Source organism: Scyliorhinus canicula, chromosome 1 (genome assembly GCF_902713615.1).
Source record: "Scyliorhinus canicula chromosome 1, sScyCan1.1, whole genome shotgun sequence".
In the NCBI taxonomy this organism is placed as follows: domain Eukaryota; kingdom Metazoa; phylum Chordata; class Chondrichthyes; order Carcharhiniformes; family Scyliorhinidae; genus Scyliorhinus; species Scyliorhinus canicula.
In genome coordinates this window covers 155996738-156023770 of record NC_052146.1, presented here as the reverse complement: position 1 = coordinate 156023770, position 27033 = coordinate 155996738, and the positions used below count along the sequence as shown (strand labels likewise).

General features: G+C 47.5%; 1 protein-coding gene across 3 annotated transcripts in view; it reads left to right on the top strand.

The window, feature by feature from the left end:
* Positions 1–2498: 2498 nt before the first annotated feature.
* Positions 2499–27033, top strand: part of sh3d21 (SH3 domain containing 21) — a 145249-nt gene continuing 120714 nt past the window's right edge. Inside the window, exons 1-3 of one of the 3 annotated variants that reach the window (XM_038801562.1) lie at positions 2499–2708; positions 5879–6039; positions 24793–24853. In XM_038801562.1, the coding sequence (XP_038657490.1) occupies positions 2705–2708; positions 5879–6039; positions 24793–24853 (226 nt within the window). In that variant the 5' untranslated portion in view covers positions 2499–2704. The remainder of the gene's footprint in view (positions 2709–5878; positions 6040–24792; positions 24854–27033) is intronic. The other 2 variants (XM_038801555.1, XM_038801582.1) reach the window with 2 other exon arrangements.

The window sequence follows — 27033 nt, the reverse complement described above, 5'->3', positions numbered from 1 at the left end:
GGGGTAGATTTATTATGGTCAGTGGGAAGCTGGAGGGAGTGGCAGTGATAACGGTATATATATACGCCCCAAACTGGGATGATGTTGCGTTTGTTAGGAAGGTACTGGGAAAGATCCCTGACCTGGACTCACACCGGTTGTTTATGGGTGACCTCAACACGGTCCTGGATCCAAGACTGGAGCGACGAGTTCTAGGTCAGGGAAAGTATCAGCAATGGCGAAGGAATTGTGGGGGTTCATGGAGCGCATGGGAGGGGTGGATCCGTGGAGATTTGGGAGCAAAGAATATTCATTCTACTCCCATGTGCACAAGGTATACTCCAGGATAGATATCTTTGTATTGGATAAGACACTGTTCGCAGGGGTTGAGGACACTGAGTACTCAGCAATTGTGGTGTCAGACCATGCGCCGCATTGGGTAGACCTACGGGCAAGCACAGGAAAGTCTCAGCGCCCACAGTGGAGACTAGATGCCGGGCTGCTAGCAGATGATAAGATCTGTGAGCGAGTGAGGGAGGCTATCCGGGGATACATAAAAAACAACAATACGGGAGAGACTGCGGCAGGAGTGGTTTGTGAGGCATTGAAGGCAGTTATCAGAGGGGAATTAATTTTGATTCGAGCCCATAGGGAGAAAACTGAGCGGGCGGAGCTGGACAGGTTGGTAGGAGAAATCTTACAGGTGGACAGGAGATATGCAGAGTCTCCGAATGAGGAGCTCCTGAGGGAGTGTCAGAGACTTCAAATGGAGTTTGGGCTCCTGTCCTCAGGCAAGGTGGAGGGACAGCTGAGGAGGGTAAAAGGGACGATATACAAATATGGGGAGAAAGCTAGCAGGATGCTGGCACGTCTGCTGAGGAAGCAGGAGGCGGCGAGAGAAATCGGGAAAATAAGGGATATGAGAGGGAAGGTAGTGATAGACCCGGGGTTGTTAATGACGTGTTCCGTGAATTTTATAGTCAGTTATATGAGTTGGAGTCCCCAGCCAGGGAGGAGGGTATGAATCAATTCCTAGAGAGGCTGGAGTTCCCGAAGGTAGATGAGGAGCTGGTGGAAGACCTGGGCGGCCCGATTTATCTCGGGGAGGTGATAAATGGGTTGGGGCGATGCAATCGGGTAAAGCCCTGGGACCTGACGGATTCCCAGAGGAATGTTCATGATCTAGATACTGGGGCAGGGAATGAGAGGGGGCTTGGCCCTCCCGAGCTTTATTAACTATTACTGGGCGGCCAACATATCGATGGTCAGGAAGTGGGTAGTGGGGGAGGGGTCAGTGTGGGAGCGTATGGAAGCGGCATCCTACAAGGGTACGAGTTTGGAGGCCTCACATACGGCACCCCTGCTGTTTTCGCTGGTTCGGTACTCTACGAGCCCAGTGGGGTGGTGGCAGCCCTTAGAGTCTGGGGGCAATGGAGACAACATGAGATTGGAGAAGGCGTCAGTGTGGTCATCGATTTGTAACAATCACCGGTTTTCCCCGGGGGGGAGCTGGATGGAGCCGAGAGGGGATGGCGGCGGGCAGGGATTGAGAGATTTGGGGACCTATTCATTCAGGAGGGTTTCCCGACCTTGGAGGCATTAGAGGAGGAGTTTGAGTTGCCGGGCGGGAACAGGATTCGGTACCTACAGATACGGGATTTTGTCCGGAGGCAGGTTCCTGGCTTCCCTCGCCTCCCCCTGAGGGGGTTACAAGATAAGGTGATGTCAAAAACAGAGGTTGGAGAGGGAAGGGTATCGGAGATATAAAAGGAGTTGATGGAGTGGGAAGAAGCCCCTACCAGGGAGGTGAAGAGGAAGTGGGAAGAGGAGCTGGGTGGGGAGATAGAATTCGAGCTGTGGGAAAAAGCCCTGAACAGAGTCAATTCATCCTCGTCCTGTGCCAGACTTAGCTTGATCCAGTTCAAGGTGGTCCACAGGGCCCACATGACTGTGGCCTGGATGAGCAGGTTCTTTGAGGAGGTGGAGGACAGATGTGGGCGGTGTGGGTGTAGCCCGGCAAACCACGTACATATGTTTTGGGCATGTCCGAAGTTGAGGGGATTCTGGCAGGGATTTGCGGACGTTATGTCAGAAGTCCTGGAAGGTAGGGTAACTCCAAGACCAGAATTGGCAATATTTGGGATATCGGAGGATCTGGGGGCCAAGGGGGTGAAGAAGGCCGATGTTTTGGCTTTCTTCCTGGTGGCCCGGAGATGGATTTTGCTGGGATGGAGGGACTCGGAGCCCCCAAAGTCAGGAGTGTGCCCAGTATTTCCTGTTTTTGACCAAAATGAATCATCTGGTCAATATTCCCATGTCGTACTGTGGGATCTTGCTGTGCAAAGAAATGACTCATTTCCCAAGTTACAGTGCTGCTCAGTTGTCTATAAAAGCACTCTGGGATGTCCTGAGTTTGTGAGAGGCACGATATAATTGCAAGTTTTTTCTTTTCAAGTCAGTGTTATTTTCTCTCTCTCAGCTCTCATCTACTTGAAAGCAGTAGTCTACCAGGAAATGCTTCTTTTCTTTAAGATCATTTCCCCAAACCTGTCCCACCTGTTTGGCGGCTGCCTGCCCTCCTCCAGGCATTCCTGCGTCACAATCGTTTTGAAGCTGTAGAAACCTCTGGGCTAATGCTTGTCTGGTTTTTAACGTGTTCTTCAACGGGCCGTTTCAAAGTCGTTCCTCAGCTGGCACGGAGAAAGTGTATCAGAACGCAGCGAGGATGGGTAAGAGCTGTTCCGTTTAAGGTGCCCGAACAAATGGGAATTAAATAGCGAGCAACAGGAAATCAGAGTGCGCAGGTAACATGCAAAGGAGAAAGGCAATTTGCTGACTGTCAGACCGGAATGCAGGCTGCGGATAGGCATTTAGACAGCTCGAGGGAAAAGGCTTATTTCAGACGCTCCTGAGAGTGCTATCGAACTGACCCAGGGGAAGTCACAACTGTCCCCACAGGGACATTCAGACTGCCCTTGGGTAGACCCCGGCTGGCCCAGAAAATATTTAGACCATTCTGGTATTGTGCAGGTTACAGTAAAGGAATTTCTTTTGAAAAACATTCCTCCAATTAAAGGGCAATTTAACATGGCTAATCCACCTACCCTGCACATCTTTTGGTTGTGGGGATGGGACCCACACAGACACGGGGAGAATGTGCAAACTCCACATGGACAGTGATCCGAGCCAGGATCAAACCTGAGTCCTCGGCGCCATGAGGTAGTATTGCTAACCATTGTGCCACCCCTTCAGTAAAGGAATTTCTGCCAGGTGTTGCTAACATATACAGTTGAACTCCAAGGGAGGCCGTGTGGTGTAGTGGTACTGTCTCTGGGCCAGAAGTGCTGGGTTCAAGTGCCACTTCTGAACCTAAAAGCCACAGAAGGTGTGTTCAAACAAGTTCACTACCCGCCTGTAAATGTGCCTGGAAGCAGGTGGTAAGAGCTGCCAGGTTTCCTGGTCAGTCATGTTGCTGAAGGCAATGGCAAGCCAATACAATACTTCATCAAATGGACCAATCCAATGCAAGTCAATGGTTCCCAATGCCCTCTTAGGGCATGCTGCCTGAAGAAGGGGGAGTGGACCTTGTCTATTATTTTATTCAAGTATTTTTCCTTGTGGTGGAAAATTTCCAACAACCATTAGCGTGTTCTTTGGTGCGCCAGGTTACTCGATCGATAATGAAAATGTCCTGGGTTTCCAGGCTTAGAGAGCTGAAGCTTTATAACACAGAGGTTTGATTGTGGGAATTAAAATAACGCACCAATTAGTCAATCCATGCGGATGGACTATTTGAGCCAAATAGGTTGGAAGGGAAACCAGGGCCGGGATTCTCCCCTACCCGGCGGGCGGGGGGTCCCGGCGGGACGGAGTGGCGTGAACCACTCCGGGATCGGGCCTCCCCAAAGGTGCGGAATTCTCCACACCTTTAGGGGCTAGGCCCGCGCCGGAGTGGCTCCCGCTCCGCCGGCCCGCGCGAACGGCCTTTGACGCCGCGCCAGCCGGGGCCGAAAGGCCTTCACCGGCCGGCGGAGGCCCGCGCGTGCGCCAGTGCATCAGCGGCTGCTGACGTCATATCGCCGCATGTGCAGGGGAGGGGGTCTCTTCTGCGGAAGAAAAAGAGTGGCCCCACGGCACAGGCCCGCCCGCCGATCGGTGGGCCCCGATCGTGGGCCAGGCCACCGTGGGGGCACCCCCCCCAGGACCCCAGAGCCCGCCCGCGCCGCCAATTCCGCCAGTACCAGAGGTGGTTTAAACCACGCCGGCGGGAGAGGCCTGTCAGCGGTGGGACTTCGGCTCATCGCGGGCCGGAGAATCGCCGTGGGGGGCCCGCCGACCGGCGCGGCGCAATCCCCGCCCCCGCTGAATCTCAGGGGGTCGGAGAATTCCGCCCCAGGGATCATGAGATACGTTAGTGTGGTCGTACGTTACGCTAGATGGCTATTCTATATTCAGAGAGTTGTCAACATTTAGAACAAAGTAGTGGGTTCCCTTAGTCAGTTACTGGAATCAGTTCTTTGGGATGGAGTCACCGAGTATTTGGATGAATTCGAATTGATCAGAGAGTTTGTGTGGAATTGTGAAGAGCAAGTGGTGTCTAATGAACCTTTCTGAGGAGTTAACTAACGTGCTTGGTAAAGGAATGCCCTTGGATGTCATTTATATGGACTTCCAGAAAGCTTTCATTACGCTCCCACTTCAGAGATTCTTAACAAAAATGAGGGTGCATGGAATTGGAGACAACTTATTGTGTTGGAGACAGAATTGGTTAGGGTGTAGGAGACAGACTTTTAATGGGTATTTACTCAGGTTGGCAAGGTTTGGTTATTGATGACCCGCTGGACACTGGGACCTCAACTTTTCATTATTTATAAATTACTTAGATATAGGAACACAGTCGGGGGAGGGCCGATCCGCGGGCAGGGGAGGCATTATTCGGGGCTGGAGCACTGGGCCGGGGGGGGGGAGGTCGGTCCGGGGGGGGGCAAGAGCCAGCCGAACGGGGGAACTATTTTTGCGGTCCGGGTCTGCGAGCTGCATCCGCTATGAAGCACAACACGGCCGTTGCTGGCCGCCAGTGTGCGCATGTGCGGCCACGGACCTGGCAATGCCCCAAACCATATCAGCAGCTAGAACTGGGAGCTCGATGCTGCCTGGCTGCTAGCCACCCGCCCCCGGAGCAGGGAATCTGTGGCCATTTTGAGTCAGGTTTCCTATATCAGTGGATCCAAGTGACCCAAGCCAGGAATCGAACCTGGAACTCTGGTGCTGAAAGCAACAGTGCTAACTACTTTGCTATTATCGTGAAAGGTTTTAATGGATTAAATGAGGTGACGCTACATCCATTGACAGGAGGGCTGGTAACCAGAAGGCCCAAATTTAAGACGATCAGTGAAAGAAATAGTGGGAAAATTAGGAGATCAACAGGTTATGATGACCTGGAATGTGTTGCTTGAAAGGGCAGTGGGAGGTGATTCAAGAACCATTTTCAGTGAATAAACACTTGCAAAGGGAATACCTGAAGAGATCTGGGGGACAAGCAGAGGAACACGACAAATTGAATAGCTCTTACAAAGAACCAGCATAGGCAGAAAGGGCCCAATGGCCTCCTTTTGCACTATATACAGTAAGTCTATGGATTAGTTTCCTAAATTGACCTAAAGATTTGTCTCTTCTATTTTACATCTCCCTGCAGATTGTGCGGTTAGTGGGTGAGAGAATGCAGGGAGCGAGGAGGCAGTGTGAGGTGATGATGGAATATCGGAGTCATGATAGGCAAACATTGCACCGGGACAGCACTCTGTGTGGCAGGCGTTCTAACCCCTGTCTGTTTTCGCATGCCCAGCCACCAGTTTTCTGTATTTACTCCCTCCCCTTGTTTCTCTTCTGCCTGCCTTAGTTGAATTCATTGTGGTGAGCTGCTTCGAGACCCAGGAGGACGATGAGCTGTCTCTCCAGATTGGGGATGTCATAAAGAATACAAAGTGCACGGACGAGGAAGGCTGGTGGGAAGGAGAGATAAATGGCAGAAGGGGTCGTTTCCCGAGAATATTTGTTCAGGTAGGTGATGCCTAAATGAAGCAGATAAATGGAATTTCGAAAGGCTGTGGACAGAGTCTGATGTAAAGGAACCAAACCCACACAGAAAGCTAATCCTATCTCTCCCGTGAGTTCTAGGTCCTGTTTGAACTTAAATTCTAATTGTGTTTATTTGAGACTTTACCCAGACAGGCAACAGGAGACAGTTGGTGAAGTACCTCTGAAAATGTTAGTAAGTTGGAAATTAATACTTAGCAAAACAGGAAAGGACTTGACTAACATACTACGGATCTTGTTTCCCGGTTCAACCTTAGGCACATGTTCAAACTTGGTCTCTGTTCCACATCAGTAATTGTTCAACCTTGATGTCTTACATCACTGGCTTAAGGGCCAAATGTTTTTCTCCCTTGTCAAGTATGAGTGCGATGCGAAGACCAAATCATGTGATGAAATAATGTCCCAGAATTCAGCATTAAATCATATTGGATTGACATACTTTGATTATTTGACTAAAGCCCAAACCAAACGGCAGCAGGGTAGCATGATGGTTAGCATAAATGCTTCACAGCTCCAGGGTCCCAGGTTCGATTCCCGGCTGGGTCACTGTCTGTGTGGAGTCTGCACGTCCTCCCCCTGTGTGCGTGGGTTTCCTCCGGGTGCTCCGGTTTCCTCCCACAGTCCAAAGATGTGCGGGTTAGGTGGATTGGACATGCTAAATTGCCCGTAGTGTCCTAATAAAAGTAAGGTTAAGGGGGGGTTGTTGGGTTACAGGTATAGGGTGGATACGTGGGTTTGAGTAGGGCGATCATGGCTCGGCACAACATTGAGGGCCGAAGGGCCTGTTCTGTGCTGTACTGTTCTATGTTCTATGTTCTAAACTACAAACTAATTCAACAGGATTCTCCGTCATCGGGATCCTCCGCATCGCCGGCAGTGCACCCACCCCTGCAGGTTTCCCGATGGCGTGGGGTGGCCACAATGGGAAACGCCATTTGCTGGCTGCGGAAACAAGAATCTCTCTGCTGGCATGCCGCATTGGAAATTGGGGCTGGCAGGACAGAGAATCACACCCATTGTAAATGATTATCAAAATTGAACTCTTCGACACTCTGGACGATCAAGCTTCGATATAGAACATCGAACATAGAACAGTACAGCACAGAACAGGCCCTTCGGCCCTCGATGTTGTGCCGAGCCATGATCACCCTACACAAACCCACGTATCCACCCTATACCCGTAACCCAATAACCCCCCCCTTAACCTTACTTTTTAGGACACTACGGGCAATTTAGCATGGCCAATCCACCTAACCCGCACATCTTTGGACTGTGGGAGGAAACCGGAGCACCCGGAGGAAACCCACGCACACACGGGGAGGGCGTGCAGACTCCACACAGACAGTGACCCAGCCGGGAATCGAACCTGGGACCCTGGAGCTGTGAAGCATTTATGCTAACCACCATGCTACCGTGCTGCTTGATATGGCCAATGAGATAGCTATTATGTAAAATGCAAAAACCTGATTGGTTACTGACTAACGAAAATGAGGAAAAATCAACTGGGAGAGGATTCCTTGTAAAATAGGTTCATTCTCTGGAAGAATATAAGAACATAAGAACTAGGAGCAGGAGTAGGCCATATGGCCCCTCGAGCCTGCTCCGCCATTCAATGAGATCATGGCTAATCTTTTGTGGACTCAGATCCACTTTCCCACCGGAACACCATAACCCTTTATTCTTTTATTATTCAAAAAATGAAATACCTTTATCTTGAAGAAATTTAATGAAGGAGCCTCAACTACTTCCCTGGGCAGGGAATTCCATAGATTCACAATCCTTTGGGTGAAGAAGTTCCTCCTAAACTCAGTCCTAAATCTACTTCCCCTTATTTTGAGGCTATGCCCCCTAGTTCTGCTTTCACCCGCCAGTGGAAACAACCTCCCTGCATCTATCCTATCTATTCCCTTCATAATTTTATATGTTTCTATAAGATCCCCCCCCCCCCCCCCCCCCCCCCCCCATCCTTCCAAATTCCAATGAGTACAGTCCCAGTCTATTTAACCTCTCCTTGTAATCCAACCCCTTCAGCTCTGGGACTAACCTAGTGAATCTCCTCTGCACACCCTCCAGCGCCAGTACGTCCTTTCTCAGGTAAGGAGAGCAAAACTGAACACAATACTCCAGGTGTGGCCTCACTAACACCTTATACAATTGCAGCATAACCTCCCTAGTCTTAAACTCCATCCCTCTAGCAATGAAGGACAAAACTCCATTTGCTTCTTAATCACCTGTTGCATCTGCAAACCAACTGTTTGCGACTCATGCACTAGCACACCCAGGCCTCTCTGCATAGCAGCATGTTTTATCATTTAAATAATAATCCCGTTTGCTGTTATTCCTACCAAAATGGATAACCTCACATTTGTCAACATTGTATTCCATCTGCCAGACCCCAGCCCATGCACTTAAACTATCCAAATCCCTCTGCAGACTTCCAGTATCCTCTGCACTATTTGCTTTACCACTTATCTTAGTGTCATCTGCAAACTTGGACACATTGCCCTTGGTCCCCAACTCAAAATCATCTATGTAAATTGTGAACAATTATGGGCCCAACACTGATCCCTGAGGGACACCACTAGCTACTGATTGCCAACCAGAGAAACACCCATTAATCCCCACTCTTTGCTTTCTATTAATTAACCAATCCTCTATCCATGCTTTACCCTTAATGCCATGCATCTTTATCTTATGCAGCAACCTTTTGTGTGGCACCTTGTCAAAAGCTTTCTGGAAATCCAGATATATCACATCCATTGGCTCCCCATTATCTACCGCACTGTTAATGTCCTCAAAAAATTCCACTAAATAGTTAGGCATGACCTGCCCTTTCGGAACCCATGCTGTGTCTGTCCAATGGGACAATTCCCATCCAGATACCTTGCTATTTCTTCCTTGATGATAGATTCCAGCATCTTCCTTACTACTGAAGTTAAGCGAACTGGCCTATAATTATCCGCTTTCTGCCTACCTCCTTTTTTCAACAGTGGTGTCATGTTTGCTATTTTCCAATCCGCCGGGACCACACCAGAGTCTTGTGAATTTTGGTAAATTATCACTAGTGCATTTGCAATTTCCCAAGCCATCTTTTTTAGCACTCTGGGATGCATTCTATCAGGGCCAGGAGACTTGTCTACCTTTAGCCCCATCAGCTTGCCCATCACTATCTCCTTAGTGATAACAATTGTCTCAAGGTCCTCACCTGTCATAGCCTCATTTCTATCAGTCACTGGCATGTAATTTGTGTCCTTCAATGTGAAGACCAACCCAAAAAAACTGTTCAGTTCCTCAGCCATTTCCTCATCTCCCATTATTAAATCTCCCTTCTCATCCTTTAAAGGATCAATATTTACCTTAGCCACTCTTTTTTAAATATTTGTAGAAACTTTTACTATCTGTTTTTATATTCTGAGCAAGTTTACTCTCATAATCTATCTTACTCTTCTTTATAGCTTTTTTAGTAGCTTTCTGGTGCTCCCTAAAGATTTCCCAATCCTCTAGTCTCCCACTAATCTTTGCCACCTTGTATGTTTTTCCTTCAATTTGATACTCTTCCTTATTTCCTTAGATATCCACGGTCAATTTTCCCTCTTTCTACAGTTCTTCCTTTTTGATGGTATAAACTTTTGCTGAGCACTGTGAAAAATCGCTTGGAAGGTTCTTCACTGTTCCTCAACTGTTTCATCATAAAGCCTTCCTCCCAGTCTACCTTAGCCAGCTCTTCTCTCATCCCATTGTAATCTCCTTTGTTTAAGCACAAAACACTAGTGTTTGATTTTACCTTCTCACCCTCCATCTGTATTTTAAATTCCACCATATTGTGATCGCTCCTTCCGAGAGGATCCCTAACTATGAGATCATTAATCAATCCTGTCTCATTACACAGGACCAGATCTAGGATCGCTTGTTCCCTCGTAGGTTCCATTACATACTGTTCTAGGAAACTATCGCGGATACATTCTATAAACTCCTCCTCAAGGCTGCCTTGACCGACCTGGTTAAACCAATCGACATGTAGATTAAAATCCCCCATGATAACTGCTGTACCATTTCTACATGCATCAGTTATTTCTTTGTTTATTGCCCATCTCACTGTAATGTTACTATTTGGTGGCCTATAGACTACTCCTATCGGTGACTTTTTCGCCTTACTACTCCTGAATTCTAATTATAAATATATAATTAATTAAATCTGGGCCCTCCTAATTGTAAGTGACACATGAATCCTCTTTTTCTTTTTGAGTTGTATTCTGTTTTCTGTTTTCCTCCATGACTGGAGGTGTTGAGTGTTTTTGAGGGTCCATTCTCCAGCAAGCGACCAGTCAGCCATTCAGTCAAGTCATCGTGTGTCACAAGTGACCGCAGGGTGTCAGGGCCGACAAGCCATTTGACTGTACCTGACATAGGCAATGTATTTTCCTGAATTCCACACACAAAACGCACACGCACACATCTCCTGCAAGGGTCACTGGACCCAGAACGGGAACAGGACTCATGTCAGTTCTCAGCCGCATCAGAGCCTATTGTATTATCTCTGCCATCTATTGCACTGCTGATTCAGCTACAGGCCTTAGCTGGTCAGATAAAGCTCAATGTCACAACCAATGGTCACCTAAATGACCCTGAAGCAAGAAAACCTTGATGATTGGGGTTCATTGTAACATACAGAGTGTCATATTGGTGCTTGATAACACTGGAGGGAGACCAGTTCAGTAAAGGGAATGCTGAGAGGAACGAGGAATCAGATTACTGAATGTGCAATAATTGCAGGAACAGGGCAGATAATTAGAAACCATTAAACATTATTAACTGCCAGTTCTTGCAGTTCATTTCTTCTTTAACAGGATGTGAGCGTCGCTGGCCAGCCCAGCATTTATTGCCCATTCCGCATTGCCTTTGAGAAGGTGAGCTGCCTTCTTGAACTGTTTTAGTCTGTAGGAATACCTCCAGTGCTGTTAGGGAGGGAGTTCCAGGATTTTGACCCAGTGACAGTGAAGGAACAGTGATATATTTCCATGTCAGGATGTGGTGACTTGGAGGGAAACTCCCAGGTGGTGGGGTTCGCAGTTATCTGCTGCTCTTGTCCATCTAGATGGGAGTTGTTGTGGGTTTGGAAGGTGCTGTCTGGGGAACCTTGGTGAGATTCTGCAGTGCATCTTGTAGATGGTACACACGGCTGTCACTGCCCATCGGTAGTGGAGGGAGGGACTGTTTGTGGAAGGAGTGCCAACCAAGAAGGCTGCTTTGTCCTGGATGGTGTGAATTCTCCCTCTGTGTACCCAAAAAAGCGCCGGAATGTGGCAACTAGGGGCTTTTCACAGTAACTTCATTGCAGTGTTTATGTAAGCCTACTTGTGACAATAAAGATTATTATTATTATTATTATTATTATTAAGCTTTTTCATGAGTGTTTTTGGAGCTGCGCTATTTCAGCCAAGTGGAGAGGATTCCATCGCACACCTGAATTTTGTCTTGTCGATGGTGGATCACCTTCCAATTATATCCCCAATTGTTTTTAATTTGTCGAGTGTCTGTTATAACCCACACAAGGCCTATGGGGATGGACCAATTAGCTTCCCTGTGCGCCTCGTGGAGGGGCGGGGGCTCATCAGTGGAGTTAATGGACTCTTATATAAATGCCGGCCCAGATGAGAGCCGTCTATGTGTAGTCCCAGCTGGGATCTTGTGAATAGTTTACTTTGCAATAAACTAGTTTTAGTTACATCTCTTTTTTGGACTCCTCTGTGGTCACTAAATTGGCGCCGAGGGTAAAAGTAGAACTACAGTCGGCACTGCTAACTACTGGACGACCGGTCATCTCCTATCACACTACCAGAATAAGGTTTGCATTGATTTCAAAGTGCCACTCTTTGGAAAACTTGATGCATTTGATGCTAGCATGGAGGATTGGACGCAATAAGCAGAGCGTATGTGATACTTTTCAGAGCTAACGCTATAAAGGGTGCTGAGTAATACGCTTGATTGCCTGTGGAGCACCCACCTTCAGTGTCAGAAAAAGCCTCACGTAGCCCGCAGCCCCGGACTCCAAGATCTTTGAAGAGTTGGTTGCAATAGAGGCAAACCACTACAACCCCCAGCCATCGGTCATCGTGCAACGTTGCCGGTTTAACATGGTTGAGTGGACCTAACAGAAGTTGCTGGTCGTGCCATCATTAGACCTTAAGAAGGCCATAGAAATTTCACTCTCAACCGAGAGAGTGCAGAGAAGAGAATGCAGGAAATCCAAGGGATGGAAATGAAAAGTGCAGGATGTACTCCTTTCCGACGTTTATTGCCCCCCAGATTCGGAACCCCTTTGGGGCAAACACTGTTGAGACAGGCACCGTGGATCTAGGACTGCACTGATTGGCCTGATTCATCCCCTGAATCCGTAGAGCGGGATCCCAGACGATGTGGGGCGTGTGGCTGGAGAAATTGCAGGGAGCGAAAGCCGCAGGGCGGCAAACAAATCCGCTGTCCCACCCGGGATTGGCCTCTTATCACCTCCTTGGAAAGCAAACAAATGGAGTGGGCCAGAAGATTCTCCCAACAGCTTGTTTACTTGCTCTGGATATCTGAAAACATTGGGACAGAATTTACTGGGAAAATATCAGTGAGTTTAAAGCATCCACTAATATTCATGTGTAAATAAGCTCGCGATTTATGCTGAGCAGAGCGACCACGCGAGTTGTGAATTGCCACAGTTGCTGGATGATTCCTGCTGTGCTTAAGTTAGCTCAACAATCCCGGAAATTTGAAGAAACTGTTGCGTTTATGCTTTTAATGGGGTGGCAGTGGCGCAGTGGTATTGTTTGCTGGACTAGTAATCCAGAGACCCAGGGAAATGTTCTGGGGAAATGCTCTGGTTCAAATCCCACCACTGCAGATGGTGAAATGTGAATTCAATAAAAATCTAGAATTAAAAGTCAAATGTTGACCATGAAACCATTCCTGTTTGTCATAAAAATCCATCTGGTTCACTAATGACCTTTAAGGAAGGAAATCTGCCACCCTTACTGAAGTGTTGGCTAGTGTAGACTTGAAAGGGGCTTGCTGCGCCGTTTCAGCAGCCTGGATGCATGAGTAGCACGTGGAGGCACGTTCATGAAGTACACAGGTCTCAATGGCCATGGAGAGAGTGAGCTGCTTTACTTTTAGTAGCTGCTGGCGCAGGGGCTCAGATTGAACACCAAAAACAATCTGGTCATGGAGCATTGAGTTGAGGTGGACCCGTAGTTGCAGGACTGCGCAAGGACGTGGAGGTGGGTAGTAAAGGACTGGAAAGGCTCGTCCTTACCCTGAATTCGCTGCTGAAACATGTATCTCTCAAAGCTCTCGTTGACCTCGACTGCGCAGTGGCTGTCGAACTTCAGAATTATAGTCTTGAACTTCGATTTGTCCTCCCTCTCATTGAAGGTGAGCGAGTTGTAAATGTGCAGAGCGTGGTCCCCGGCTGTGAAGAGGAAGAGAGCAATCTTCTGTGCGTCCGAGGCAGCTTCCAGGTCCCTGGCTTCGAGGTACAGCTGGAAGCGCTGTTTGAAAAGTTTCCAGTTCGAGCCCAGATTCCCTGCGATGCGGAGAGGCGGCGGCGGGCGAACGGAGTCCATTCTGTAGGATGGCGCGAGACTGGTGGAAGGCAGATCACTGAAGGGTAGGTCTCAGAAGTGCGAGCATACCTCAACTCCTGATATCATGAAGTGTTGGCTAGTGTAGACTTGAGAGATGAACAGACACTTCCAACACTGATGAAGGTTCAACTCAATTTTATTAACTACATCTAACTAACTAACACACGATGACTGTGGGTCTAAATAATGCTAACTTAAACTAGAGACCTAAGCCTTGTCCGAACCAGTTGATTCTCTCAACACGTGTTGTGAGTCTGTGCTGGGCTGGATGAGTTCTTGTTAAACTCAGAGGCAGCACCCAGAATGAGCGGGAACCGTGGTGCCCTCTGCCTTTATAGTGTGTGTATTCTAACTGGTGATTGGCTGCGGTGTTTGTGCATGTTGATTGGTCCCTGTGTGTGTCCATCAGTGTGTGTCTGCACCATGATACACTGGGGTATATTATGACACTTACCTGGTCTGGCCTACATGTGATTCCAGACCTACAGCAATGTGGTTGACTCTTAAAAGCCCTCAATGAATGCTGACAGAGCCAACGATGCCCACATTCCATGAATGAATAAAAAAAAACCTGAGACTTGCTGCAGAAGGTTAGGGCTGGCACATTAACAGCGAAAACATCCTTTAAATGATGAGATTCATGTTCCTGCAATGCCGTTCAAGTTTTCAGCCCAGAAAGGGAACAATTTACAAAGTTGAGTCTCATTCGGGCAGCACGGTAGCATTGTGGATAGCACAATTGCTTCACAGCTCCAGGGTTCCAGGTTCGATTCCGGCTTGGGTCACTGTCTGTGCGGAGTCTGCACATCCTCCCCGTGTGTGCATGGGTTTCCTCCGGGTGCTCCGATTTCCTCCCACAGTCCAAAGATGTGCGGGTTAGGTGGATTGGACATGATAAATTGGCCTTAGTGTTCAAAATTGCCCTTAGTGTTGGGTGGGGTTACCGGGTTATGGGGATAGGGTGGAGGTGTTGACCTTGGGTAGGGTGCTCTTTCCAAGAGCTGGTGCAGACTCGATGGGCCGAATGGCCTCCTTCTGCACTGTAAATTCTATGATCTATGATTCCTGCTGGCAGTGAATTGTTCTTCGAAATTTTTAAAATTGAAAATTGTCACCTTTTTTCTCAATTTTCCTTTCTATTTTTTATTTCCCTGAATACAAAATTTAATTTCCGTTCTTAATTTCTCTTCCTGTACCTATTTGGTCTCTAATTCAGGAGAAGCAAAGTACAGCAGGTCCTGGAAATCTGAAGTAAAAACAGAAAGTACTGGAAAGACGTCAGCAGGTCTGGCAGACTCTGTGGAGAGAGAAACAGAGTTTTGAGTCTAATATGACTCTTCATCGCCTCCAATTCACCCGACTTCTCAATATCTCATTACCTAAGGAGATGGAGTATTGGTCCCATTCACAGGAGGACAAGACAATAAAATGGGGAATACTGGTCTGAACTGGTCTTGTACACTTGAAAATGGAACACGAGTAAAACGGGGAAATAGAAATACTGGTCCAAACTGTTTTTATCTTCTGTGTTGTTTACTCAGGTCCAAATCTCCCATTGTCTTTCCTTGCCCTGTCATCAATTCACACTTCCAGCAATGTTACGGTGCGAAACTATTTCCAACTATAGGGTGAGCAAAAAAATCAAACTGATTCCCTTGTTCCAGTGAAACCTTGCCCATTATCTTGTGTTCAGTTTCTCCAGTCTGTGTACATACCGCTTCCTCTTCCAGAAGGTCCCCTCTGAGACATTGCTGTGAAACTGAAGAGTTGCAGCTGATCAGTTTTGGCTCCACAGCCCATTCTGCGGCCTACAGCTCCAGAAGGCTGGAATACAAAAGTTTGGAAGTTATGATACAGCTGTTCAGCGCTGTAGTTTGACATTTTTGGTGGTGCTGCTCCGCAGTCACCCCATACCCCTCACTCCCAGCTCCTTCACTTCTGGACACCATGCCAGAAAAAAACAGGCTGGTACTGGCAGATTAACCAGGCTGAAACTGGGGTGAAATGGGCTAAATAATGAAGACAGGTGCTATCGACTAGACTCATAATAACTTAAGTAATGAAGATTATGGGTAATCTAATAAAGACTTTATAACATTTATAGGATTTGATTGGATAGAGGGAAGCTATTTGTCATGAGGAAGCGATCAGAACAAGGCGAATAATCATAAAATTGGAGCCAGGTCATTCGGAGGGATGTCAGGAAACAAGTGTTCATACAAAGGATAGCGGAAATCAGGAACTATCTTCCCCAAAATCTATGGAGGCTAGGACATTTGAAAAATTCAGAACCGAGATTGATAGATTTTTGTGAGGCAATGGTATTAGCAGCTATTTGTATCATTCTCGTAAATCTGCACTTTATTGAAAGCCTCACATCCTTCCGAAAATGGAGTGCTCAGACTTGGATATAGTACTCAAGTTTTGTTCTGGTTTAGCATGACTTCCTTGCATTTGTACTCAATGCCTCTATCTATAAAAACAAGGAAGCCCGTATATATTGCAAACAACTTGCCTAACCAGCCTTGCCACCTTATGTAAATTTCATCTGCACCTGTCAGCCCCTTCCACTGGGCTGTTTGTGCCCTGTCAAAATATGTTGTTATCTTCCCCAGAGTTCACAATACTTCCTGGTTTTATCTCATCCGCAAATTTTGAAATTATGCCCTGTACCTCCAAGTCTAGGTCATTGATATATGTCAAGAACAACAAGGGCCGTGACACTGAACCCTGCGGAATTCCACAACATACCTTCCTCCACTCCAAAAAACAATTGTTTTTCACTGCTCTCTGTCCAGTCACTCACCCAAGTTCATATCTACTCTGCCACTGCCACTTTTATTCCACAAGCTTCAACTTTGCTGGCAAACTGATTATGTTGTACTTTACCAAATACCTCTCGGAAGTCCATATACATTGCATCAACTACATTACCCCATCAACTCTCTCTGTTACCTTCTGAAAAAACTTGATCAAGTTAGTTAAATATGATTTGCTTTTTAAAAATAAATTTAGAGTATCCAATTCTCTTTTTTTCAATTAAGGGGTAATTTAGCATGGCCAATCCACCTATTCTGCACATCTTTGGGTTTGTGGGGGTGAGACCCACGCAGACACGGGAAGAATATGCAAATGCCGCACGGACAGTGACCTGGGGCCAGGATCGAACCCGGGTCCTCGGCACCGTGAAGCAGCAGTGCTAACCCTTTATTGAACATGGGTGTAACATTTGCAATTTTCCATTCCTCTGGCATCATCCCCATATCTGAGGAGAATTGGAAGATTATGCCCAGTGCCTCTGCAATTTCCTTACTTCCCCAGAATCCTCAGGTAAAGCACATTTGGCCCTAGTGACTGATCACTACGGCCAATGTTTAGCCCATCCAGCATCTCAACTACCTCCTCTTTTACTATGACTTTCTTTGGTAACGACACAACTGATTTAGTTTCTCTGCTATGCCCTCTGCCTCCATGTGTAAATCCCCTTTTTGGTCCCTAATCGGGCCTACCCCTCCTCTAATTATCCTTTCACTATTGGTATGTCAGTAGAAGGTTTTTGCATTCCCTTTCATGCTCACTGCCAGTTTCTTCTCATGCTCCCTTTCTCTCTCATATGTCCTTTTTTACTCCCCCCCCCCCCCCCCCCCTCCCCCAACACGCCTCTGAACTTTCTATATTCGGCTTGGATCTCATTGCCATTTTCAATCTGATATCTGTCACAGACACTGACACTCCTGACTTGTGTCTTGTAGATGGTGGACTGGCTTTTGGGAATCAGGAGGTGGTTACTCACCGCAGAATTCCTAGCCTTTGACCTGCTCTCGTAGCCACAGCATTTCTATGGCAGTGCAGTTCAGTTTCTGGTCAATGGTATTAAACACCCTGGGCTAGTGTGCAGTCAATTCCTGCCCACAGGCCCTGGAGTCCCAACGCAAGTGAATTAACCAATAATTTGTATAACGTTTCTGAGATCTTTGGCCCTTGACTGCTCCAATGATTTACTGGCACCAGATTTGTGAGTGAAACACAACAAGTGTTCATTTATAACAATAGAGTTAAGGCATGTAGTAAATATACTAGAATAATGGACAGCTAATCTACTACTCCCCCTTTTACCAGCCCGCCCTCTACCTAAACACACACAAGACATACGCACACAGAGGGAGCGGGAGGAAACAATAAAGGAGGATTAGAGTGAGATGGAAGATGAGTGCTCTTGCTTTGGATGTTGAAGTATTTTTTCAGCTGACTGTCCTTCCAGGATGCGGAGTGATTGCGAACCACCATTGGATGGCTAACGAGGATCTTCTGACTGGAACATTCAGTCTGAATCTCCACACTGTGGGATTCCCTCTGGGAAGTCACTTTCACTTTTATTAACCTGGGCTTACACTCCGAAGATCCGCCTCAGGTCTGTGTGATTCTTATTTGTTTCCAACTCCACAAGCTTTACTAAGGAAAAACAGAGATCCCCTCACAACATCTTAAAGAGGGTTTTTAAACAATTGGCTCTGCCTACAGCTGTAGCTGGACTGAAGTTCTTTGTCGTTCAATCTGACTGTAGAGAAAGAGAAAGGTCTTTACTTTGAGCCTTTAGACTGAGTCCATCAGGTAAGAGAGAGAGACCAGGACTTTGACTCTCCAGATTCTTGATCAAACCAAAACTAAAACCAGATGATGCCTTCCTGTCCCTGGCAGAACATTCTGAAATTGTCAGCACAAAACAGCACAGAATATGAGCCAAGAGCCCAGCAAAGTAAACAGTTTATTGGCCGACAGCCAAGTCCATCAAGATGAGTCATCACCGATTCCAGCACATCCTGCTGGATCCCTTTTAAAATAAATTAATGGTGAAGTCTATCTTAAAGGCATAGGTCCCAGAAATTGTCGAGGTACAAAAATTATAAAAGCCAAAGCAAAAGAAACTAAAGGGAATAAACAAGGGACAAATAGGGATTAACAGGAGGATCGTTAAAATGGAAGCCTCCAGAATATTGATAGTGGGGGATTCAGTGATGGTAATGTCATGGGGCAATGGTTAGATTCTCTTGTTGGAAATGGCCACTGCCTGGCACTTGTGTGATGTGAATGTTACTTGCCACTTATAGTCCACGTCTTGCTGCATTTGGACATGAACTGCTTCAGTACCTGAGGCATTGTGAACGGAACTGAACATTGTGCAGTCATCAACGGACACCCCCACATTTGACCTTATGATGGAAGGAAGGTATTGATGAAGCAACCGATGATGGTGGGATCTAGAGCACTATCCTGAGGAACTCCTGTAGTCTTGTCCTGGGGCTGAGATGACTGACCTCCAATCACCGCAACCACCTTCCTTTGCACCAGGAATGACTCCAAACAATTTAACAGGTAGAGGGCTGGGCACTCAAATTAGCAATGCTGATTTTTGCTGATAATTCCATTTTCAGCTGTGTTAAAACTGAAAAGAGAAAAAAGAAAAGATTACATTTTATTTTTACAACTGCTACAATTCATGGAAAACTTTCTATTTGTGATTATGCAAATTAACTTTGTGCAAATTTGAATGGTAACTTAATCAGTGCAATTTTGTGAGTGGTTTGAGTGCAATTTCCCAATTGCATCCAAAGTGGAAATTCTACCACCTTACATTTACCCCCAATCATCCAAGACAAAGCAGCCTGCTTTATTGGCACCCCAACCATCACTCTCTCCACCACTGAAGCACAGAGGCAGGCGTGTGTACTGTTGTGTTCTCCAGTTCCACCATTGACAAAGGTACACACAGAATATATGTGTTTAACTGGAACGACAGGTTATTGTCAAAGATGTGGAAAGATAACAAACAGATTTATTTACAGACAAAGCTACTCGGAATACTCAGGAGCTACTCTAAGTGCAACTATCCTGTTGTACATCCTACTACCATCTGGCGGGTCACTCCAGTCATGTGATGGATGTCTGATGCCACCAGTTGGCCAGAGGTCATACCGATGATTACATATACTAATATACAACGTTATACATTTGTGCAACTATATACATTTATGTGTGCATGCATATCACCACATCCCCCTTCCTTTGGCGGCATTGATATTTACAAGCATAACTGGTTTTTTTTAGTAATGTGATATGCCTGGTGGTTTTAAACATATGTTATACATATTTTGTTACAAGTTCAGTCAGTCAGGCTTGCGGATTAATCTGGTTGGCCTTCTGAGTGATGGCTAAATCGGTGAACGTGTCCCACCTTCATCTGTCACTGGTGTTCCTGATCATTCCACATTCACTGCTGCGGATGCATCGTTGATCATTGGCTCTGTTGGGCGGTCTGCGTCTTCTTCAAGTTTAGGACTGCACTCCAGCTCTTTGGCTAGATTCGCATGAAAGGCCTCAGAGATCACCATAAATGACTGTGGACATGCCTGTCACAAAATCTCTGCCAGTTTTACCCATCCACTTGCACTTCTCAATGTCCAGGTGCCCTGCATGGTGCTCCTTAAGCATGAGCGGCCTCAAAGACTGCAGGATGACGATTCTGTGCTGCCGCAGGAGGAGACTATTCGCCTCACTGAGGTCTGACCATATATTGTGGTATCCAGAGCAGGAAACTTTAGGCCAACCCTCTCTAAGACATTTGAGCATTTTTTGCAGGACTAGGTCCTCAGCTATTTCTGCCTTTATCAGGCGCGACTTCTCGTCGGAGACAGGAAGCTGCGCAGCAATGAGATTGACATGAAGTTGGACTTCGTTATTAAGCAGGCGTACCTCATTGATGCCCGTGGCTCGAGACAGTGTGTCAGTAACTGCCAGGCACTTGCCTGGCGTATAGATGAGGTCAAAGTTGTAGTGCTGGAGCTTCATCATTAGGCGTTGTGATCTTGAGGACATTTGACACATTCTTTTGCACTATGGAAACAAGTGGCCTGTGGTCCGTCTCCACCAGAAACGCAGGCAGCCCATACACTAATCGTGAATTTTTTTCTAGAGTCGTGAGTAGCCCCAGGCATTCCTTTTCCATCTGCGCATACCTGCACTCCGTTTCCGATATCGCTGTTGATGCATATGCCACCTGCAGCCAGCAGTCACCTGCACGCTGCTGCAGAAGTACCGCTCCAAGGCCATCCTTGGCCGAATCAGTCAAAATCTTTGTCTTTTTTGTTGGGTCAAAGAAGGCAAGAACTGGCGCTGGTCGTCAACGAGATAAGCAGCGCTTGCCACTCCTGCTCGATGTTTGGGAGACCACCGATAAACAACATCCTTTTTTTATCAAGTACCAGAGCTAGGACGTTTTGGAGGCCAGGTTAGGATAAACATGACCATAAAGCTGATCATCCCAAGTGTGCGTAAGACACTTTTTTGTCTGTGGGTCATGGCATCGTTAGAATGGCTTTACTCTTTTCATCATCTGGCTGCACACCTTTTGCCGAGAGCCTGTCCCCTATGAAGGTGAATTTATCAACTCCGATTTGGCATTTTGTCTGACTGAGCTTGAGGCCATTCTTATTGACTCTTTGTAGGACTTAAAGAAGCCTTTCATCATGCTCCTCACGCGTGGACCCCCAGATTATGATATCATCAACATAAACGCAGGCGCCTGGTAATACTTCCACTACGTGCTTCATGGCACGATGAAAAATTTCAGACGTCGATTTTATACCAAACGGCATTCACAGGAAGCAGTAATGCCCGAAGGGTGTGTTGAAGGTGTACAACCTGGTGCTCGCATTGTCGAGCTTAAGCTGCCAGAAACCTTGCAACGCGTCCAACTTGCTGAAACATGTCACTCCCGCCATTTTGCAAGCTATTTCCTTCCTCTTTGGGATAGAGTAGTGCTCCCTTTTGGTGTTCAGGTCAAGGTCCTTGGGGTCCATACATATCCTCAGGTTACCGTTCCTCTTTTTTACACACACCATGGAGTTGATCCAGTCGGTGGTCTCCTCTATGCGCCTGATGACTTCTAGAGCTGTCATTCGGTGTAGCTCGGCCTTCAGATTGTCCTTCAGTGGAGCAGGCACACGTCTGGGCGCGTGCATGACTGGCTTTGCATTCTTCTTTAGCTGGATGCAATATGTAAAGAACAGAGTGCCAAATTCTTGAAACATCTCCAGACAGTCCTTCGTGATTTATTCAACAGATATATATCGGCGGGGTGCCATGCTTTCTGCCGTGTACACCCGCTTGATGAGTCCAAGCTCTTCACACGCCTCCATTCCAATGAGTGAAAGGCGCTCTGCCTCCACTATGGAGAATATTATCCTGCACGGCCTGTCCTTAACAGTGACTTTGAACTCGCATGCACCTAAGGTTGTGATCTGATGACCATTGTAATCCTTCAGGAGTACAGCTCTTGGGATGATTTTTGGCTTGATTTTTAGTCATCCCACCGCTGACATAGGGATCAGATTGGTCCTTGCTGCCATGTCGAGTTTACAGTTGATTGGCGTGCCATTAGCGGGATGTCCATCTGTCCTCTATGGTCCTTCATTCGCCTTACTGTGACTGAAAATTTTGAGAAAACTTGGTTGGCTGGTCCCTTTGTGTCCCTTTCCAAGATCATGCTCACATCAGCCTGGTTATCGATGCATTTATCCTTATCCACACTCATCGATTGTGTTCGGTCTACTGTCGGATGTAAAGTGCATCGCCTAGCAAAATGAGCCATTCTGCCACACTCGTGACAAACTTTTCCAAGTGCAAGACACCGTTGTGGCAAATGCCTATTGCCGCATTTTTGGCATAAAATGGCGGATCCGGTCGGCTACCCCAATTTTCTTTTTTAATTTAGAGTACCCAATTCAATTTTTCCATAAAGGGGCAATTTAGCATGGCCAATCCACCTAACCTGCACATCTTTGAGTTGTGGGGGCGAAACCCACGCAGCCACGTGGAGAATGTGCAAACTCCACTCAGAGTGACCCAGAGCTGGGATCGAGCCTGAGATCTCGGTGTCGTGGGGCAGCAATGCTAACCACTGTGCCACCGTGTTGCCCCTGGCTACCCAAAATGGCCACCGCCCACGTTTCTTTCGAGGTGGCGTAACGGTGTACTCAAATGGCCGCCCATACTGAGACCACATTTCTTTTTCGACTGCATCACAGTGCTCTTAAAATGGCCGCCCACACTGAGACCACGTTTCTTTATCAACTGCGTCACAGTGCTTATGGCGCCAGCACCTGTCCCTAGATTGGCGCCAACATGTTTTAAGATGAGCATACTGATCTGCTATGCGGCCAACTCACTTGCCTGGCAGATCTTGATGGAATTTTCTAATGTGAGGTTGTCTTCTCACAACAATCTCTGTCGGAGTATTATCCAATGTCCCAATGTCTATTTGGTCACGGATCATCGATGACTGGAGATTATCCAAATTGCAAGACTGGGCCTCCATCCTCAAGTCTGTCGCAAAACTATCGAATGATTCATCTACTTTCTTGGTATGTGTATGAAATGGGAATGTTACGTTTTTTTTCTATGAGCAGTGCTGATCCAAGTAATTTATCACCTCATTGTAGCTCCTGCTATTCCTTTATGTTGTTGACATTCCATTTCACACTTCTGTCATGTGATAGTACCTTTAAGAAATGGGTGTTTATAAATGGGTGTGTATATAAATATCTGCAGTGAGAGTACCTTTAAGAAATGGGTGTTTACTACTGCAGTGATGTCAGAGAGTGGGTGGAGCTGTCTGTCAGCTTTTTACTTTCGTTATTTGAGCAGGCTGCAGGGTGTGTTTTAGTTTCGTTTTCAGTATTGGAGCTGAAACCAGACGAAGCAGGTGTACTGCTGTTCTCTCTGCCATCAAAAGACTATAGAACATAGAACATAGAACAGTACAGCACAGAACAGGCCCTTCGGCCCTCGATGCAATGATCACCCTACTCAAACCCACGTATCCACCCTATACCTGTAACCCAACAACCCCCCCCCCCCCCCCCCCCCCCCGCCCCCTTCCTTAACCTTACTTTTTTTTAGGACACTACGGGCAATTTAGCATGGCCAATCCACCTAACCCGCACATCTTTGGACTGTGGGAGGAAACCGGAGCACCCGGAGGAAACCCACGCACACACGGGGAGGACGTGCAGACTCCACACAGACAGTGACCCAGCCGGGAACCGAACCTGGGACCCTGGAGCTGTGAAGCATTTATGCTAACTACCGTGCTGCCCAATCTCTTGATCTCTTGATCATTTGGTGAATATAGAATTATAAATGTTTTCAGTAGTGACTTTAACCTGATGTACTTCTGATAAAGGTTTTGTTTTTAAGTCTTATGGATGTTAAAAAGGAAAGCTTAAAGGTTTACTTAGTGTTGTAGTCTTTGGGGGTTGTATTTGAATTAATGGTTGCTAAGATGTTCACTGTATGTTTTAAAAAGGTTAACTTGAGTTCATAGAATAAACATTGTTTTGCTTTTAAAAATAGTTTTCCATTTCTGCTGTACCACACCTGGTAGAGTGGGCCGTGTGCCCCCCCATACCACAATCTAGTAAAAGTTGATGATTAAATGTACTGATATGCAACTTTATACATTTATATAACTATATACATTTATGTGTGCATGCATATCATCACATGAACCATCTACAAGATGCATTATAGGAACTCACCAATCCTCTTTGAATAGCATCTTCTTCATTTGTTACCTCTGCCACCTAGAAAAACAAAGGCAGCAGATGCAAAGATGCTCCCCATCTTACATCATTCACCATCCTGACTTGGAAATATATTGCCGTTCCTTCATTGGCACCTGGTCAAAATCCTGGAACTCCCTCCCTAACAGCATTGTGGGTGTGCCTACATCACATGGTCTGCAGTGGTTCAAGGAGGCAGCTCACCACCACCGTCTCAAGGGAAAGCAGGAATGGTTCAGACACGATGGGCCAAATGGCCTGCTGCGCTATAACAATTCATGCAGATTTTTGAAATACTGGTGTTGCCAGCGATACTCACATCCCGTGAATGAATAAAAAATATGATAAAAGTGTGCCCTCAGTTCAATCACAGACTAATTATTGATGGAGATTTCTGTGGAAAAGGTTGCATGACAAAGATCTGTGGTAAAGTGAGTTCAGTCTGAACCAAAGTTTGTGTTTTACAGGAAGTGCCATCTTCCCCGGTTGAACCTGAAAACAACACACAGCCTTATTCTGTCAACAGAAGTAAGTACAGTCTTTTATTTTGGGGGGGGGGGGGGTGATTCTCTGGCCACATTGCCCCCGGTGCCGATCCCGCTATGTTGGGAGAATATGGAGAGCACGGTGGTAGCGCCACACAACATGATAGATGACAGACGGTATCCTCAATGTGAAGACGGGACTTTGTCCCCACAAGGAGTGTGTGGTGGTCACTCCTACTGATACTGTCATGGACAGATACATCTGCAGCAGGCAGGTTGGTGAGGGTGAGGTCAAATATGATTTTCCCTCTTGTTGGTTCCCTCACCACCTGCTGCAGTCCCCGTCTAACAGTTATGTCCTTTAGGACCCGACCAGTTCAGTCTGTGGTGGTACTCCTGAGCCACTCTTGGTGATGAACATTGAAGATCCCCGCCCAGAATATACTCTGTGCCCTTGCCACCCTCAGTGCTTCCTCCAAGTGGTGTTCAACACGGAGGAGTACAGATTCATCATCTGATGGTGGCTGGTACATGGTAACCAGTAGGAGATTTCCTTGCCCATGTTTAACCTGAAGCCATGAGATTTCATGGGGTCCAGAGTCAATGGTTGAGGCGGCACGGTGATGTAGTGGTTAGCACTGCTGCCTCACAACGCCAAGGACACGGGTTTGATTCCAGCCTTGGGTGATTTGGTGCCGTTTATACATTCTACGTGTATGCGTGGGTTTTCTCCCACAATCCAAAGATGTGCAGTTAAGTAAACTGGCCATGCTAAATTTTCCCTTAATGTCAAAAGGTTAGGTGGGTTTACGGCGATAGGGCAGAGGAGAGGGTCTGGATAAAGTTCTCTTTTGGAGGGTTGGTGCAGACCTGTTGGGCCCAGGTGGTGCTGGCAATGGCACTAGTCTGGCAGTGCCAGGGTACCCATGTGGCACCAGAAGTGCCAGGGTGTCACCCTGCCCAGAGCACCTGGGGGCTTCCAATCCCCTGGGAGACCCCCACAAGTGCCGTTCCATCTGGTCCCCTTTTTGGAGACCAGTACTGAATGGCACTCGCCCGAGGTCTCCAAGGTGAGGGATTAGATCACAATGCCTTGGTTAGATCGTGGGAGCGCAAATTAGAGCTCTGGTACGCAGATTTGCCAGAAGTGAGCCCACCCACAATGGGTAGGATTCACATCACAACATCTCGCGAGATCGCGTTAGATGACATGATGAGCCAGGTAGATCCCGGAATGTGATCTTCCAGAATCTACTCCCGCGTTGCACTGTGCTGCTGTTCAGCAAAACCTTGGACATCGCCTCGAAGAAGGCTGTCCAGAACCCTGACAAATCTTGGGCAGGCCCAGAAAATGTGGACGTGGCCGGCCAGGCCTCCTTGGCACCGTTCACACTTGTCCATCATCTCCAGGTTAGGATTGTAAGAGCGGGGAGAAGGGGGGGGGGCAGGGCCGAGAGGGGGGGCGTGGCCGGGGGGCGGACCCGCGGGGGGGGCGGACCCGAGGGGGGGGCGGACTGTGGGGGGGGGGGCGGGGGGAGCGGGCGGACCGAGGGGGGGGGGCCGCCCTGGGGGAGGGCGGCCACCCTGGGGGAGGGCGGCCACCGCGCATGCGCTGGTTGGCACCGGTCCAACTGCGCATGCGCGGGACCCGAGTCTCTGGCGCCCCCTAGCACATGGCGCCCCGGGCGACTGCCCGAGTTGCCGGTGCCTTGAGTCGGCCCTGCTTAAATGCTTAGTTGACGTTTTTTGGTTTGGCTACCAGTCCGCATATGCTGTCCTTTGCCTGGGTCGTCGGCTTCCCTCGCTCCGAGGTGGCGGCGGAGCCCTCGCGTCTTGGGTCCGCCCGCTGTTTGTGGCCTTTCCCTCTGCTTCTGCCGACCTTGCTCTCAAGCTCCCATTTACTGGCATGCTGATTCTGTCTTTCCCTTTCATTTTTTCCAATTGAGGGGCAATTTAGCATGGCCAATCATCCTACCCTACTCACCTTTTGGGTTTTGGGGGGGGTGAGATCCACGCAGACACAGTGACCCAGGGCCGGGATCAAACCTGGGTCCTCGGCGCCGTGTCTTTCCCTTTTTTAACTGTGGCTAATTTTGACTAAGAGCGCCTATTTGGCTATGTTCTGGAAAAGAGCCAACTGATTGATGCGGGTCTGCTCAGCACATCACCGTCACCGGAAGTCCAGATTAACCATACATATGCAACACCAGTATGCTTCAGATC